Here is a 16,812-nt window from a genome sequence, read left to right as displayed (position 1 = left end):
CATCTCACCGCCTGGAAGGACTTGAGAAAGCTCTTGGGGTTTATTTGCAAAAAGTTCCCCAGGAAGGGCAGAGGCCACAGTCCCGGAGGGACTTGACTCCGAGAAGCCGGGTGACCCCAGAGCAGCAAGGGGCTGTGACTGCCATGGTCCCGCCTATGTCTTCCTTCCATCCTGCTGTCCCTCTTAAAAAGTAGGCTGCTCTGTTGTGTGTCACCTTCTCTTTTCTGTGATCGTCGGGGCGGATGTGCCAAAAATCTACTTTAGCACAGCTCTTGGTAACTCCCCAGTGGCATCAGTGAACCCAAAGATGGCAGGTGCTGCAGAGGCCAGGAAGTTTAGCCTCTCTATTGGATCCCCAAACTGGCTTCCCATTGGCCCCTGGCTGGCCGGAGGTATCTTAGCAGGCAATGCCCTTGAACCTGGGGTATCTTCTTGAGGGAAGGGCAGTGGTGCCAGCTGGCAGAGCCTGGTGTAGGATGGTCTACTGCAAGGGTGGCTCTTGGCTGATTTTCTTAGAGGGTGGCATTGCATCATGAGGGATTGGAAATCGCTAGAAGACCGAACTGAGGCATCCTGAGATCGTTGGAAAGAGGATTTGCTATGGGCCTCAGAAGAGAATGAGAAATGAGGAAAAAGATAAGGTCTGATGGGGGAAGCCTAGCTCCATGTTGGGTGGGTTTGAGGCTGCCTGATTTAACCATTCATTCATTCATTCATTCATTCATTAATTCATTCATTCCTTAGCAAATATTTGCCTTCTTGGGCCTGGTTTTGAGGTGAAGAAGTTCTCATCTTCTAGAAGGATCCCTAGTGACCTGACAACAAGTGGGTCTCATGTAAGATGGCATGGATCACCATCTTCCCAGGGGATGTCAGGATTTGAATGTTTGTTTCAGTCTCAGGGGATTTGAAGGGGAATACCAGGGAATCCAAGGCACCAGGGGAGAATCATGCAGCTGAAGGGGCCGAGGAGGCCCTTGCATAGAGGGACGGAAGTAGGGAAATTCAGTAAGAATGGGGATGGCAGCGTACAAGCAATGGTCTACAATGTGGATGAACCCCAAAATATTATGCCAAGTGAAAGAAGCCGGACACAAAAGAGCACGTATTGTATGATTCCATTTGCATGAATCACACGGAATAGGCAAATACATAAAGACCAAAAGCAGATTGGTGGTTGCCAGGAGCTGAGGGGAAGGGGGAATGGGGAGTGACTGCTAGAGGATTCCAGGGAGGTCATGTATGTACAGATCATGGAGCGCAAACAGTTGCTAAATGGAGACTGTGGTTGTTCTGAGGAAGGGAGAAGCCCCTGGGGGAAGCCGTGGCCTGGGAGGCACAAATGCAAAGAGCATCTGAGTCAAGTCTCCCATCTTAGCCCCCAGCTTCTATATATACACCACACTGGGAACTCTGTTAACAAAGGAAAGGAAAACACTTCCATGAGTCTATACAAGAGCTGCAGAGTGATGGTCTGAGATGAGGCTGCAGAAAGGACTCTCCCACAGAGGCAGCAACCGAGGAGGGGGGAGACACTGGCTTGTGGTGGGTCTCTCAGCAGCAGGAAGACCCAGGGCCAGTCAAGGAACTGGCTTCTGCAGAGGTGGGAATACTTCCTGATCCTGGGATGCTTTGAGGCCCTTCTCTCAGTCCCCTCTGCGGGACCGAAAGCTGATCTGGTATACTGGGGGCACTCTTCCTATGCCACTCTCCTGGGGTGTGAGGTCGATGTCCTCGGGGGCCACAGGGCTGGCCACAGAGAAGTTCTGGAGGATGGTGGTGAAGAAGAGGAATAATTCCATGTGGGCGATGCCTTCACCAAGACAAATGCGCTTCCCTGTGAACACAGAAGGTCACCAATGTGGGCACAGAGCCGATGCACATCCCTTGCCCGGTCACATCCCAAAGCCCAGACATCTGTGTCCATCAACAACAGATTTGTATGGGACTGGCCTTCAACCTGCAATCCAGGGTGGTGTTTTAGGGGCATCCCGAGCCCTCTGAAACCAAGGGCTAACGTTTGGGTGGAGGTGCCTTGCACGTTTTTCCAGGAGAGTTTGTAGCTTCTGTGAGATTTCCAGAGGCTTCAGTGGCCACTTGGAGAATAAACACTCACTTTAGGTTAGATGTGTGTGTGTGTGTGTGTTTGTGTGTGTGTGTGTCTGCCTCCACATGTGCAGGTGTGTGCACATTTCTGACAACATTTTTAATGTCCTTCATCTCTAATATGAGGACGATGGTACTTATTTCAAAGGACTATTATGAAGGTAAAGAAATTAATATTTGTAAAAATTCTCAGACTAGCACCTGGCCTGTACTAAAGATACTATAGGTGTAGATATTGTTTGTGTTTATTTCTGGGTGTGTGTGGTAAGAAGTGTGTGTGGGGTGGGGTGGGGAGTGTGTGTCTGGTGGGGAGTGTGTGTACCTGTGGTGGGGAATGTATGTGTGGTGGGCAGTTTGTGTGGGAGGGAGTGTACGGGGTGTGGGGGGGAGTGTGGGTGTGTGTGTGTGGAGGAAGTGGGGGAATGTGGAGGGCAGTTGTGTGGGGAGTGTGGTGTGAGAGCTGGGGAAGGGTGTGGGGAGGGGTGGGGGTGGAGAGTGTGTTGGCCCGGAGTGGGTAGGGGGGAATGGGAGGGATAATTGGGGGGGGAAAGTGTGGGGGGAGTACAGGGGGCAGTGTGAAGAGGAGTTGTGTGGGGAGTGTGGAGAGCAATTTGTGGGGAGTGGGGGGGGCCGGGGTGTGAGGAGGGGTGGGGGTGGGCAGTGTGTTGGGGGGAGTGTGTAAGGAGGAAAGGGAGGGGTGGGAGCTGTGTGTGGGGAGTATGTGCGGGGAGTGTGGGGAGTGTGGGGGGGTGAGGGTGTGGGGAGGGGTGGGGGTGGAGAGTGTGTGGGGGGAGTGGGTAAGGAGGAAAGGGAGGGGCAGGAGGTGTGTGTGGGAGGAGTGTGTGGAGGGAATGTAGAGGCGAGTTGTGTGGGGAATATGTGGGGAGAGTATGGAGGGGAGTGTGGAGGGGAGTTGTGTGGGGAGTGTGTGGGGTGAGAGCTGGGCAGGGGTGTGGGGAGGGGTGGGGGCAGAGAGTGTGTTGGCCCCGAGTGGGTAGGGGGGAATGGGAGGGGAGTATAGGGGGGAGACTGTGTGTGGGGGTATGAGAGGTAGTGTGAAGAGGAGTTGTGTGGGAAGTGTGGGGGTGTGGGGGTGTGGGAGGGGTTGGGGTGGGGAGTGTGTTGGGGGGAGTGGGTAAGGAGGAAAGGGAGGGGTGGGAGCTGTGTGTGGGGGGGTGTGGGAGGAGTGTGTGGAGGGAATGTAGAGGGGAGTTGTGTGGGGAACATGTGGGGAGAGTATGGAGGGGAGTGTGGAGGGGAGTTGTGTGGGGAGTGTATGAGGGGGGAGAGTGTGAGGAGGATTGGGGGGCAGGGAGCGCATGGCGGGAGAGTGTGCGGTTGGGAGCATGAGGGTGTATCTGGCACTGTGTGTGTTTGTCTGTATCTGGGTTGTCATTTTATCTCAGTCCGAGAGCCATGGGCTTCAAAAGTTTGGGGGAAAAACCAAACCACACTTAAAATTGTGAATGGGGCGGGGCACCTGGGTGGCTCAGTTGGTTGAGTGTCTGACTCTTGATTTTGGCTCCCAGGTCTTGATCTCTGCGGGAATAGTACGGAGCCTGCTTTGGATTTTCTCTCTCCCTCTCTCTCGGCCCCTACCCTGCTCAGGAGCCCATGCTCACGTGCTATTAAAATAAATAAATAAATAAATAAATAAATAAATAAAAAGAATTGTGAGTGGGTCTGCTTCCTTGGATTCCCAGAGGTGTGAGAGCCTCCAGTAGGTTATGAAGCATGGGCTTGAAGAGAAATAACACAAAGGGAGTAGGAACCCCAGGAAGAGGCACCGAAAGCCTCCTTTACCTCAGTGGCTCTTTCTTTTTTAATGTTTACTTATTTTTGAGAGAGCTCTCTCAAATACACAGAGTGGGAGCAGGGGGGTGGGGCAGAGAGAGAGGGAGACAGAATCTGAAGCAGGCTCTCGGCTCTGAGCACAGAGCCTGACACAGGGCTCGAACTCACCAAGGGTGGATCATGACCTGAGCTAAAGCCCCACATTTAACCGATTGAGCCACCCAGGCACCCCACCTCAATGGCTCTTGATCTGCAAGCTGGCCACCATGGCAAGGCCATTCAGATATTTCCTAGACCGGTCAAGGTGTCAGACATTATGCCTATGTGGACAGCTCTGGGGGAAACGTCTGTATCTTTTTGGCACATCAGAAGTTAGGTAACAGGGACTTAGAGATACTCAGAGCAGGGCTCTAGACTAGCTCTCCTGTGACTGGTTCTGTGACCCAGTTCTTTCCAGAACAGCCTGACTCCTACTGTCTCCCTCCCATCCTCTCTTCCAATCCCAATCCCTGGGACTGTCCACTGGGACACCCTTCACTATCCCGTTGGCTCTAACATCTTTTTGGCTTGGTTTGTCGTTCTTTCCACTCATGGCAATCTTGCATCAGTCTTTTGCTCTGATTGACCTCCCATCAGGCATTGCTCCTCTGTCTCCTTCCTCTTTTGCCCACTTTCTTCAATCTTAAGCTCCCTGTCTCTGTCCATTTGGATCTGATTCCATCTGAAACTCTCTCCCTCCCCCTCTCTCTCTGTCTCCTATTCTCTCTTGTTTCCCCTTCCTCACTGTATTGTCTCGGTGTGCACTCAGTCTCTGTCACTTGTCCCCTGTCATTATCTCTCTCTGTGTCTGTCTTTGTCCTTCTCTCCATTTTTCTCACTCATTCTTTCTTTGTCTCTCTCTCTCCTTCCCTCTCTACATCTCTGCCTCTCTCTCTCACCTTAGAGCAGGACTAGTGAATGGGATCATGGGCCCCACCCCACCATCCCACAAGTCCCCCAACTCTCACTTAAGATGAAATGAGGGAAGCCGTAGCACTGGGCAGAGCCAGGGGATCTGGGTCACTGGGGTCACTGATGGAACTCAAGACTAGGGCCTTGGTTCGGGGGTCCTCCTTTCTCCCAAAGGATGAGGATTCTGGGCATTGGGGTTTTCTCAAGACAGGGCCACATAGTGGAGAACGGGGAAAGAGACAGGTCAGAGCATGTCAAGACCCACTCCTGGCTCCCAGTACCAGCAAGATAAACCCAAACTCCCCCCAGCTTCCAAGGCCCTCCAGCTGAGATCTTCACCCTTCTCCCCTTTTAGAATCCACACTCCAGGCTCCCTGGGTTTGTCTCATTTCTCAAATACGCCATGCTGTCTCCACCTTCAGGCTTTGACTTGCTGTTCCCTCTGCCTGGAACACTCTTCCTAGTGGCTGATTGATACTCACCCCTGAGGTCTTAGCTTAGAAGCCAGTGCTTCGAGGAAAGCTTTTCCTCACCGAACCACCAAGAGTAGTCCGTATTTCCTCTTTGTGTTCCCAAAGTCCCTTTCAGAGCATTTATCACAGTTATGATTAATGATAATAATCATCATCCCATCCATGAGCACCGACTTTGTGCCAAGCAGTTCTAAGCTCAATGCAAGCATTGCAAGCTCAGAGTAGTGCTCACCAGCTATTTTATACCAAGGTGTATCTCTATACCAAGGTGTAGAGAGGTTAAAATACTTTCCCAAGGCCCAGCTTACCGAGATGTGGCTTTGGGATGTGGTCTTCTTAAGCCCTGTCTAGGGCTGCAGGGAAGATGAAGTGGGTTAAAGGTAAAGCAACTGGCATATAGTAGCTGCTCAATGAACCAAGATCTCTCCTGGACTGTCTCAAAGAGAGAGTGGCCTTTCACTCTGGTGTCTGGGAAAGAGAGTGGAGGCCTGGCTTACCCATGGAGAAGGGGATAAAAGCTTCAGTCTTCTTCAGTGCCCCATTGGCATCCAGAAAGTGGTCAGGGTTGAAGGCATCTGGTTTTTCAAAGTAATGTGGGTCATTGAGAGCAGAGTGCAGGAGGGGATATACTTCAGTGCCCTGAGGGAGAGTCACAAGGTCAACAGACACTGCCATTCCTTTCCTCAGCCCACCCTTAAAAACAAACAAAACCAAACAAACAGACAAACAAAAAAACCAAGAGGGCCCTAGTGATAAAACCAAAAACAGGTCAAGTGCAGAGATTAAGAGAACCCAGGATGCCCACACAGGAAAAATGTGGGAGCCCAGCTGGCCTCACCTTGGGCATGAAGTACCCTCTGAAGTGAGTGTCTTTGGTGACCATGTGCGGCGCGCCAATAGGGAAGAGGTCACTGAATCTCTGAATCTCATGGATGACTGCGTCAGTGTATGGCATTTTGGCTCGATCATCAAGGGATGGAAAGCGATGTGGGCCAATCACCTGGTCAATCTCCTTGTGGACTCTCTCTGAACAGAAGAGTGGGACCAGGGAACCTCATTTTATTTTAGTTTTTCCAATATATGAAATTTATTGTCAAATTGGTTTCCATACAACACCCAGTGCTCATCCCAAAAGGTGCCCTCCTCAGTAACCATCACCCACCCTCCCTGCCCTCCCACTCCCATCAACCCTCAGTTTGAGGGAACCTCATTTTAAAGAGACATTTCAGCAGGGACACTGCTTTGTGTGGGCTAATGAGCCAGGAAAAACCTGTAATAAAGGGTAAGGTTATCGACACCCCTCAGAGCAACCAGCCTGGAGGAGGGGGAGGCGGGGGGGGGGGGAGCGGTGGGAAGCAAGAATTCTCACCTTTTCAAATCTATTGAATCTTATGAATTATCTTCCCACCGGCACAGGTAAACACACACACACACACACACACACACACACACACTCACGTGCGTGCGCACATGCACACACCACAATTTTGTACAGAATTTCACATTAAGAACTCAAGGCTATAAACCTGTCAAAATTCTCCCTCTTAAAAGACTGGAGAGGAGCCTGGGTGGCTCAGTCAATTAAGCGGTTAAATGTCTGACCTCACCTCAGGTCCTGATCTCAAGGTTCATGACTTTGAGCCCCACATCGGTCATTACAGAACCTGCTTTGGATTTTCTGTCCCCTCGGTCTCAGCTCCTCCCCCATTCACCCTCTCCCCTCTCTCCCTCTCTCAAAAATAAATAAACATTAAATTTTTTTAAAAACAAAAAGAGTAGAAAATGACCTAATATTTATTGTGTGTGTATTATAGATGAGACACTGTGCTAGGTACTCAGGAATATAACCATGAAATAGATCAATAGATTAACCCACAAACACCTGGATAAATGAATACATAAGCCAGTCGACTTATGAATGGAAAGAGTGATGAATGGAAGAACGTTAGTGAATGGATGGATGTATTTGTTTATCAATCAATATATGAATTATTGGGTCATTAATTAATAAATGGCCCACAGACAAATAAGTGAACCTGATTAACCAGTAAATCAATTGCATAAATGAATGGATGGCTAGATCTATAGAGCAATAAATAAATAAATAAATTAGTGAAATAACAGGTATCAAAAAGTGATGAAATAGGTATAAAAATAGATAAAATAAAATAGGTATAAGAAAGGAACAAATAGATGGAGGGACTGAAAGACAGATAAATAATCAGTGATGAATCAACTGAATTAAATGCATAATAAATGGATGAACGGTGGATTGAAAAACCGATGGAAGAATTAAGGAATGAAATCTAGTTCATAGGGCAGATGGATGCATGCATGGACAAAGGAGCCAATGAATCAATGACAAGTACTTCATTCATTAATCCCTGTTTCAAAAGATCAACAATTGAATCAATTAATCCAAATAAATAATGGAAGCCTAGGTCCTTGAATCAATCATAGGTGAAAGAATCTGAGTATAAGGTAATCAATACAGGTACCAAATAAAAGGATAGACAAATGGATGGATGGGTGGGCAGAGAGAGGAGTCTGTCTTTACATGATGGGAGAACACACCGACGGATTGTTCATATATCCACCGGCGGGGCTGCCTTAGTCAGGGGCTCATTCAAATCCTGCAGCGCTCCTGGTATATATAGGAGGTGAACACTTCCTCCCTCATTCAGGAAGGATCCCAGCTGCACTTCTGCAGCTCCCAAAGGGGTGAGAAGCCCCCGCCCCCTGCCTCGATCGGTTGTCCCCTCCCACCCACCTGTGACGTGAGGATACTTGAGCATGAGCTGGAAAGCATAGCGGAGCGTGCTGCTGGTGGTCTCCGTGCCGGCGAAGAAGAGGGAGAGCACCGTGCAGATGAGGTTCCGATGGTGGAATTCGCTGTTGGGGTCGGACTTCTCCTGAATCCGAGCGGTAGGGGGCGTGTCAGGGGAGCGGCGGCTTTGCTGCACGCTCTTGCCTGGGGGCGCCCTCCCCTGCTGCCGGGTCTCACACCACCTGTCTCTCTCTCCCTCTCTCCTCCCAACTTTCCCCTTTTTTCCTCTTCCCCTCAGTTGGTTCCTGAGTCTCTCCTCCCTTTCCCAATCTCCCTCCCCTCTTCCCCACTCCCTTCCTCCTTTCCCCGCCCTTCTTCTCTTCGCTGCCATCTTTTCCTCCCTCCCTGGCCCCTCCTGTTCCCCTCCCCCAACCCCCACTTTGTCCATGCGGATCAGGTAGGCATCGATGAAGTCCCGGGGGGTGCCGGGGTCCAGGGTTTCACGGTGCTTCTCCACAGCGTCCTCTATGAAGGCTATGATTTCCTGCGCGTTTTTGTAGATTTGCCTGTGTGTACCTGGAAAGTACTTCAAGAAGTTGTAGAAAAGCTCGAACACCTGCAGCAGAGAAGGGGCTGTGAGGTCCTCCTGGGGTGGAGTCAGTGAGTCACAGGGAGGAGAGCCCTCCTGGGGCCTGGGTAGGGCAGAATCTCATCTTGCTCTGCCTCTCTGTTTCTGTCTCTGCCTCTCACTCACTGATTCTAAGTCTCCTTTGATCTGTTGTTCTCCCATTTTTCTCCTTCTGTCTCTTCCTCCCTCATCCTCCCGTCCTGTTTTGGTTGCTGCCACACCTCTCTCCTTGGCGCCTCTCCTTACCCATGTGTGTCTCTTCTCACTTGTCTCTCTGCAGCTACTTTTTTCTTTTAAATCATCTCTACACCCAGTGTGGAGCTCGAACTCACGACCCTGAGATCAGGAGTCGCCTGGTCTACTCACTGAGTCAGCCAGGTGGTTGGCTCTCTGTGCTTCTATTGCCTACTTTGCCCAGTGGATCTGTTTGGCTCGGACCTCTCTGACTCTTTCCACCCCTCACATCTCCTTTGCTGCACCAAACATTGATAACGTGATGCATACACAAGATGAGCCTACTGCCTGCTTAAGACTATTTATTTTGGAACATATTTCTACTGGATTGTCTAGGATTAATGTAATACCTAACTGTTGCAAATAATTGCAAAAAAAAGGTGGAGAGTGCAATGTAAAATTCTTTGTCAATTAAAAAAAATTTTTTAAGTTTCTTTATTTCTGAGAGACACAGAGAGAGAGAGCCCGCCAGCATGAGTAGGGGAGGAGCAGAGAGAGGGAGACACACAGACTCCGAGCTGTCAGCACAGAGCCCGATGCGGGGCTCGAACACTTGAACTGCGAGATCATGACCTGAGCCAAAGTTGGACACTTAACCAATGGAGCCACCCAGGCACCCCAATCTTTCTTAATTTTTAGCGATAACCATTGATAACTCTCTAGTCAATCTCGTTCTAGATTTTTCTCTCTCTGTGGTTCTCTGTGGGAAGAGAAAAGTGAAATCACCTGCTGCACCTGTTGCAAATATTCACTCTGGGCCCCATCCTAGCTTTTTCAATCAGACTGTCTAGCAGGAGGTCATGGGAGTTTGTGACTAACCATTTGGAACAGTCCTACACACAAATCTGACATACACTCCTGGGTACGAACCATAATGAGGCATACTGTTCTGCAGTTTAATTTTTTACACTTAATGTATAATCGTGGTATTTCCAGATTCATTGAGAAACAGAAACCACACTATTTTGTTTTAAAAGAGGAGCATATTACTTTATAATCTGGGAGATAGTTTTAAAAAGACCAAAAGTGGGCGGGGAAATGGGGAAAATGAAGAAATGTGGTCCCTTATTTTCACGTATCCTTGAATTTCTTCAACTGAGGAGATTTGCCAAAGACAGAGGTGAAGATTTGCAGGAATCAGGAACAGAAGAATAGAGAGCCTGACAGTCTGAGTCCTATTCTCTCCCTCTGTCTCCGCCACTCTGCCTCTCAGAGTCTATGATCTCTGCTCTTCCTTGTCACTTTCGCCCTGTCCTTCCCTCTCCTCTTCCAAACCCTCATGTCTTGGTCTCTCTTGATGACTCTCTGACTTTCCATCTCTGTCTCCTCATCCTAGGCTCCCCATCCCTGTCTCCCGTCCCTCCCGCCCTCTACTGCTCAGTGTCCCTGTCCCTCCCTGCTGTCTGTGCCCCCCTTCCAGCCCAAAGCTGCGTTTCTGGGACACCAAAGCAGATCACCCCTTTCCCTGTGCCCTAGATATCCACCTCACACACCAGCCTCCCACACCAGCTCCCTGACCTGGCTGGAGAAGGAGCTGAGGAGCGTGAAGGTCTGGTAGAACAAGTCCAGCAACCGCAGGAACTTGGGATCTTTGTAGCTAAAGCGTGTTCCAAAGACAATGGAGCAGATGATGTTGGCAGTCATGGAGTGGAAAAGGAAGGTGGGGTTCTGGAAGGCTCCTAGGAGGAGGAGGCACAGGTCATGGGACACGGACTCAAACAAAGGCCTTGGGAGCACTTGACCACTGCCCCAATTCCATGTGACTGCCCTCCCTCGCTCAGTGATGACAAAGAAGCAGGAACAGGAACCGCTAACGTTCACCAGCCCAAATGATGGGCCAGCCAGATCCTGTTCTAAGCACTTCATGTATTATTTTACTAAATTCCCACCACAACCCTGGGGGGAAAGTGCTGGTCTGTTATTGTCTCCAGGGTCGTCGGGCTATGGAGGCTGTGTGGTGGGTCCCTCTCAGGCCTCAGCTCTGACTCTGGGGGCAGGTAGTTAAGTCCCAGGGGCAGATGGGTGCAGGGCAGGTGTTCAGTCAATCACATGTGCAAGTTTAAAAGCTCTGCTCTCCCTGTCCCTTGTCTGTCATCCCCTCCCTTCATCTCTTCTCTCCACCTCCAGGGCTCTTTGGTCTCCAGGGAATCGTTCTGCACTTGATGGTTGATGTCTGTATACATCCTGACCTCCCTGGATGGGAGGGGAGCAGGGACTGTGCACCCACCCGGAAGTGTCATGGCATCAGCCTCTCTCTGCGGGTCTCACCTGTCCGTCTTCTCTTGCTCCCCTGCACACCCTTTCCTGAGCTTGTCTGTCAGTCTCATTTTCTCTACCTTGGTTTCTCTCTGCCTTGGTTTCTTTTTGCTTCTCCCGGTCTCTTCCAGTCTCTCTTTGTCTCCATTTCTCTATCTGTGTCTCTTTTCCCTTCCCTATCTCTCTCCATCTGAGTCGCTCTTTTTCCATCTGAGTCTGTCTTCATGGTCTGCTGCCCCTAGTCCTCTATTGCTCCCTATGTCTCTGCCTCTGCCTCTCCCTCCCAGCCTGTACATTTACCTCTCAAAATCTCTTATGAAAGGACCCTGTCATCTTTATGTCTCATAAACACCCTTATATGGAGAATCCAAAAGTAAGTAGAAGTGCTTCTCTCTTTTTTTTTAAGTCTAATTATTTATTTTGAGAGAGAAAGAGAGAGAATGAGTGGGGGAGAGGCAAAGAGAGAGGGGGAAAGAGAGAGAATCTGTGCTGTCAGTGCAGAGCTGGACGCAGGGCTCGAACTCACAAACCGTAAGATCATGACCTGAGCCGAAATCAAGAGTCAGATGCTTCACCAGCTGAGCCACCCAGGCCCCCCTCAGAAGTGCTTCTTTGATAGCCCATCCCAGCTGCCTGAGGGCAGGACGCCCCAGCTGCCCTCCTTGCTCACTGACAGCTTGTCAATAGTTCACCAAGAAGAATGAAAACCCACTTTGTCATTTTCAAAGTGTCTATCGTTTTCCCCTTTCTCTCTTTGCCTGCTTTTATGTAAGTCTTATTTTTGCCCTTGCAGATACAAGTCAACCATGGGTTGGTTTCCCTGAACCCAAGGAAATGCGTGCTAATACATAACCAAGTTTATGTCCTTGAGTTACTCTCGACACTATACACCCCATATCTCTTCTGGCTCCCTGTGTTCCATTCCTACCCATCTCTGTCTGTCCCTCTGTTGGATGGTCTCTCAGGGTCGTTCTCTATCTCTGCCTCTCTTTCTCTGCCCACAGATACACCTCAGTCTTTCTGTTGCCACGCACCCTGCATACCCATTCTCCGGGGACTCACCCTGGGTTTTCCGCAGTTCCTCTACCACACACTGACACTCCTCCTGAATCCGCTCCTCTATACTCCGCTTCCCCATCCCGAAGTTCTTCATGGTGGCCAGAGAGAATCGCCGAAGGAGCTTCCAGCGTTCCCCGTTGGCAAAGATCACACCTGGGGGTGGAGGGAAGGCTTGGATTGCCAAGAGGGTTGGAAGGGGACTCCGGGCCCCTCTGCGCCTCTTATCCCCCCTTCCCAGACTCACCCTCCCCAATTTCCATCTTCCATCATTCCCCTCCAGGTGCCTTTGAGGTCCTTACCATAGCCTTGAAAGATTTGCTCTACAGTAGACACTCTCCCCCGGCCAGAGAAGGCCTCAGCTTGGTCCACCAGGGCCTCCCGTATGGCCTCTATCCCACACAGCATGACCACAGGCCTTGGCCCCAGGTACACCGTGAAGACATCCCCGTATTTCTCTCGGAGCTGTGAAGCATATCCACGCCCAAGGTTACTGTTAGCCAATGTGCACCCATGTGGCCATCCCAGTTGTTAAACCATAAAAACACTCATGTATAGATTGGCAATTAGCTACTGAGTACCCCAAGACCCTCCACCCCAGGGTGCCTTCCCCTCCCAGGACCCGGCAACTAAAGGATTAACCCATGACCCAGACAGAGTCTGCATGGTTGGTGCCCTAAGCAGTACAGATGGTTAAATATCTCTTACTTCTGCCTATACCCTTGAGTCGAACCAGATCTCCCCAGCATTGAAACTGAAGGGTCATCCTTCCTGTGACCCAACGTCAACCTGCTGTCTTTCTCCTGACAATTTCCCCAGAGAACTACCCTAAACCGCTTGGCAGATATGAAGAGAAAATGATGGCTTCGGGGATGATCGTGACATAACATCAACACAGGCATTTGCAAAACTGTTCCGTGGTATTTACTGAAGCTAAACATATGCATATTCAATGACTCATTAACTTCACTCCCAGATGCACGCCCAACCAAAATGTGTACGTGGGTTCACCAAAATACCAACAACCTGATTCGCTGAAGATTTTTTAAAAACTTTTGGTTATGTATTTTAGAGAGAGAGACAGAGTGTGAAGAGGGGAGGAGCAGAGAAAGAAGGAGACACAGAATCCAAAGCAGGCTCCAAGCTCTGAGCGGTCAGCACAGAGCCTGATGCGGGTTTGAACCCACAAACCGCGAGATCATGACCTGAGGCAAAGTCGGAAGCCTAACAGACTGAGCCACCCAGGCGCCCATTGAAGTTTTTCAAATAAAATTCTCAGCAACACTGATAGAGAATAAATATATGGCGATATAGTCATGCCATGGAATAATTATGCAGCAATGAAAAAGAACCCACGCTACAGCCAAGACTTGAATGACACTCACAGGCGTAGTGTTGAGCCAAATCAACCAGACACAAAAGTGTCCATATGTCCTAACTCTATTTCTATGAAGTCAAGATAGTGAGAGGGTGGTAACTGGAAGGGGACTGGAGGGTGGTTTCTGGGGACAGGACATGTTGTTACTTACCTATATGTCAACTACATGAGTATGTCCGCTTGAGAGAATTCATTGAGCTGAACGTTTACGACTTGTGCACTTTTAGGGGTCATGTTAAGCCTCACTAAAAATTGACTTAAAATCATGAAAAGGTTACGTTTACTGCAAAATCTCTCCCACTGATCTCTGCAGAGCCTCCTTACGGTCTCCCTACTGCCATTCCCATCCCCTTACGATCAGTTGGCCACCCACCTCACCCCAGTCTGAAGCCAGAGTATTCCCTATGAAAATGTATATTAATTAATACCCCTAACCGGCTCCAAACCCTCCAATGCGCCCCACTGCACTGAGGGTAAGATCTGAGGTCTCCACCTTGATCCACATCACCCTGCATGAGGTGGCTGCGTCACCCCTCTGCTTGTCCTCCCCCTCGCCCCTTCCCTCCCTCAGATCCAGCCTCCATGTTGTCCCCCAAACATGCCGAGCTTGCTCTCGCTTCAGTGTTCTTGCACTGACACCTGCCTCTCTACAGTGCTTTGCTCCTACATCTTGCAGGGTGTCTGCTCACAGACACAGCGAGACTGAGCCTCTCCCCCACTATTCAATCTAAGTAGCTCCACCACTTTCTAAAATAGCACCTGGCTTTCTTTTAATCATAGCTCTTGTCTACCTAGTATTTCCTTATTTGCTTAACATGTATGCCTTGTCCAAAGCCACATCATCAATGCCTAGAATGTTCCCAGGACACAGAAGGTGCCCTGTAAATGACTGTTGAATGAATGGATCAAAAGAGCTGCCATTTAATGAGCACGTACTATACACCAGGCTCTCTGTGCAGTCTGCCACCCAGTCCTCATTAATGTTATGAGACACACATTCTTATCACCATCTCATTTTAACAGAGGAGGAAACTGAGACTCAATGAGTAAGAGTTGACTCTGAAACACAAAATCCACATCTGTCTGACTCTAGAAAGATCTGGGAGCATACTAGGGAATGGAGGAGGAGCGGGGCCACCCTCTCCGACCTGTCCCATCGTGACACCCCTTAGTCCATTCTCTCCCTTCCTGTCTCCAAAGATGCAATAATAATGGAGGATCATGGACCCCTAAAGAATCCTGGAAGTTCCATGGAAGAACTTGAGGGGGTCTGGAACTCTCAAAATTTTATTAAAAATCTTTGTGGACATTTGGAGGGGAGAGAGCCCACAGCTTAACCAAATTCTCAAAGGATTTGTGATCCCCAAATCATTAGGTAGCGTTGGCCCAGGAGGACATTGGAGATGAGGACACCTCTGTGCCAGACCCCAGCTTTCCCTCCATGAAGTCCCAGCTGTGTGACTGAGGACAAGTGTCTTCCCCAGGCTGAGCCTCACGGTCCGTACCTGTGAGATAAGGATAGCACCTCACCTCGCCCGCAGGCGTGTGGTAAGCCAGACCTGATGAATTCCCACGGCGATACAGATAAATCCTAGCCATGTAAATCTGAGCAAAGAAATCAAGCCCAGGAGTTTACAGAAAAGCGTGGTGCCCTTAGGAGGCACTGAAGTAAAAAGTACTCAGGGCCTGTGCATACCCATCCCTCCACTTGTGGGAAAATTCTCTCTCTTAAAAGCAAAGGGATGACAAACCCAAGATTCAGGAGTGTGGTGGCCTTGGGGTATGTAAGCTGGCAGTTATGTCGGTGACCCAGTTCTCCTGTTGCCCAGAGGGTGCACCGGTGTAGATTACATTATTCATAAATAAATTGATAATCACATGTAAAATCAGGCGTGGAAAGCGGTGATACAGAGCCTGGTAAACACTCCAGTGTCAGCCATTACTGCACATTTGTTTGTGGCCGTTATTGGTAAGAACCTTGTGCCTCCTCCCGTCTTCCTTCTCCTCCTGGCATCCACCTGGGCCAATCTCCGCTCTCTTTTCTTGCCAGAGGAGAAACTTACAGTTGGTGACTCTGCGCCTTCTCTCTCTTCCAGGGCCGGGCAGGCGCCCAGAGACTCCACAGGCAGAGGCAGAAGAGTATGAAATTCTATACCCATGGCTTGCGCCCAGACGCCTCCGCATGCCCACCCACCCACCCACTCCGGGGCCAGTGCCCACACACTTCAACTGAGCAGGGACGCCTCTGACCGTCTGACCACCAGCTACCATGCTTCACCTCCATGCACCTTCCTCGCCACCTTCATACACCCCACCCGGAGCCTGAAAGGATGCCTTCACTCCTTCTGGGGAGTGATCCCCAGATCCAGGGGCAGGGAGACACCCTCAGAGCCCATGCATCGGCATCTCACCCTCAGGAAGGATTTGAGTAAGCCTCTTCTGTCCATCTGCAGAATATTCCCCAAGAAGGCCAGAGGACGGGGGCCTGGCGGGAGGCGGCCATGGGCCTTCGGGTGGTCCCTGGCCAGCAGAAGCAGGAGTCCCGTGAGGACAGCAAGAAGGAGAACGACACTGAGCTCCATGGCCGGGCCCAACTGTCTTTGTCCCAACTTCAGCCTTGATTGATCTGGGCTTTTTATCCTGAGCTGGCTGCCCCACCCAGTTATGTAACTGTATTCACTCCCCGCCTCCCTTCTCATCATGTCCAGGAGTGTGAACTTGAAAGAGTGATGTGCTTTTTCAAGTATGGGACGTCCCATTCTTCCGGCTCACACAACCCTGTACATGTTGGCAGAGACCAGGTGGTAGCGATTCCAAAGTCCACAAGAGTGCATGTGCCTGGTGCACACATTGGGCGTATTTGCTTTGCGGCTATGGGTGAGCATGCGCGTTCGCCTTGACGTGCTCGCGCTTGCGTACGTTTTCCTACGCCTCCTTGCGTCTGTGCGTGTGCTGGAAGGAGTTTATGTGCAGAGTGGTGTTTGTATTCACGTGAACGTGCTGGCGTCTTTCTGTGTATGCGTCTGCATGAGGTTGCATATATGTTTTTGCATGTGTGGGGGCTTACATGTATTTGTGTGGATTCATTTGGGAAAGGCTGTGTGCATCTGGGTGCACGTCTCCGTGCGTTAGTCTGGGTGTGCCTGCGTTGTTTGTGCGTCTCGCGGTC

General features: G+C 50.1%; 1 protein-coding gene across 1 annotated transcript; it reads right to left on the bottom strand.

The window, feature by feature from the left end:
* Positions 1-1,101: 1,101 nt before the first annotated feature.
* LOC122494013 (cytochrome P450 2B11-like) lies at positions 1,102-16,295 on the bottom strand. The gene is made up of 9 exons (XM_043598849.1): positions 16,055-16,295; positions 12,568-12,730; positions 12,272-12,421; positions 10,472-10,632; positions 8,531-8,707; positions 8,095-8,236; positions 6,163-6,350; positions 5,822-5,963; positions 1,102-1,837 (listed from the first exon to the last, which is right to left on the bottom strand). The coding sequence occupies exons 1-9, from the start codon at positions 16,223-16,225 to the stop codon at positions 1,647-1,649; spliced, it is 1,485 nt and encodes a 494-aa protein (XP_043454784.1). The 5' UTR covers positions 16,226-16,295; the 3' UTR covers positions 1,102-1,646.
* Between the last annotated feature and the right edge of the window lie 517 nt (positions 16,296-16,812).

This window comes from Prionailurus bengalensis, chromosome E2, assembly GCF_016509475.1.
Source record: "Prionailurus bengalensis isolate Pbe53 chromosome E2, Fcat_Pben_1.1_paternal_pri, whole genome shotgun sequence".
In the NCBI taxonomy this organism is placed as follows: Eukaryota; Metazoa; Chordata; class Mammalia; order Carnivora; family Felidae; genus Prionailurus; species Prionailurus bengalensis.
The sequence above is the reverse complement of the archived record's forward strand: the minus strand, read 5'-3'. Positions and strand labels throughout refer to the sequence as shown.

What these genes read in the sequence shown, in the direction of transcription:
- LOC122494013 (XM_043598849.1), bottom strand. Translation starts at nt 16,225, where the DNA reads ATGGAGCTCAGTGTCGTTCTCCTTCTTGCTGTCCTCACGGGACTCCTG. An exon ending in CAAGTATCCTCACGTCACAG is followed by an intron (nt 6,351 to 8,094) that starts GTGGGTGGGAGG and finishes TCTTCTGTTCAG; the next exon opens with AGAGAGTCCACAAGGAGATT. An exon ending in GAGGGTACTTCATGCCCAAG is followed by an intron (nt 5,964 to 6,162) that starts GTGAGGCCAGCT and finishes ACTCTCCCTCAG; the next exon opens with GGCACTGAAGTATATCCCCT.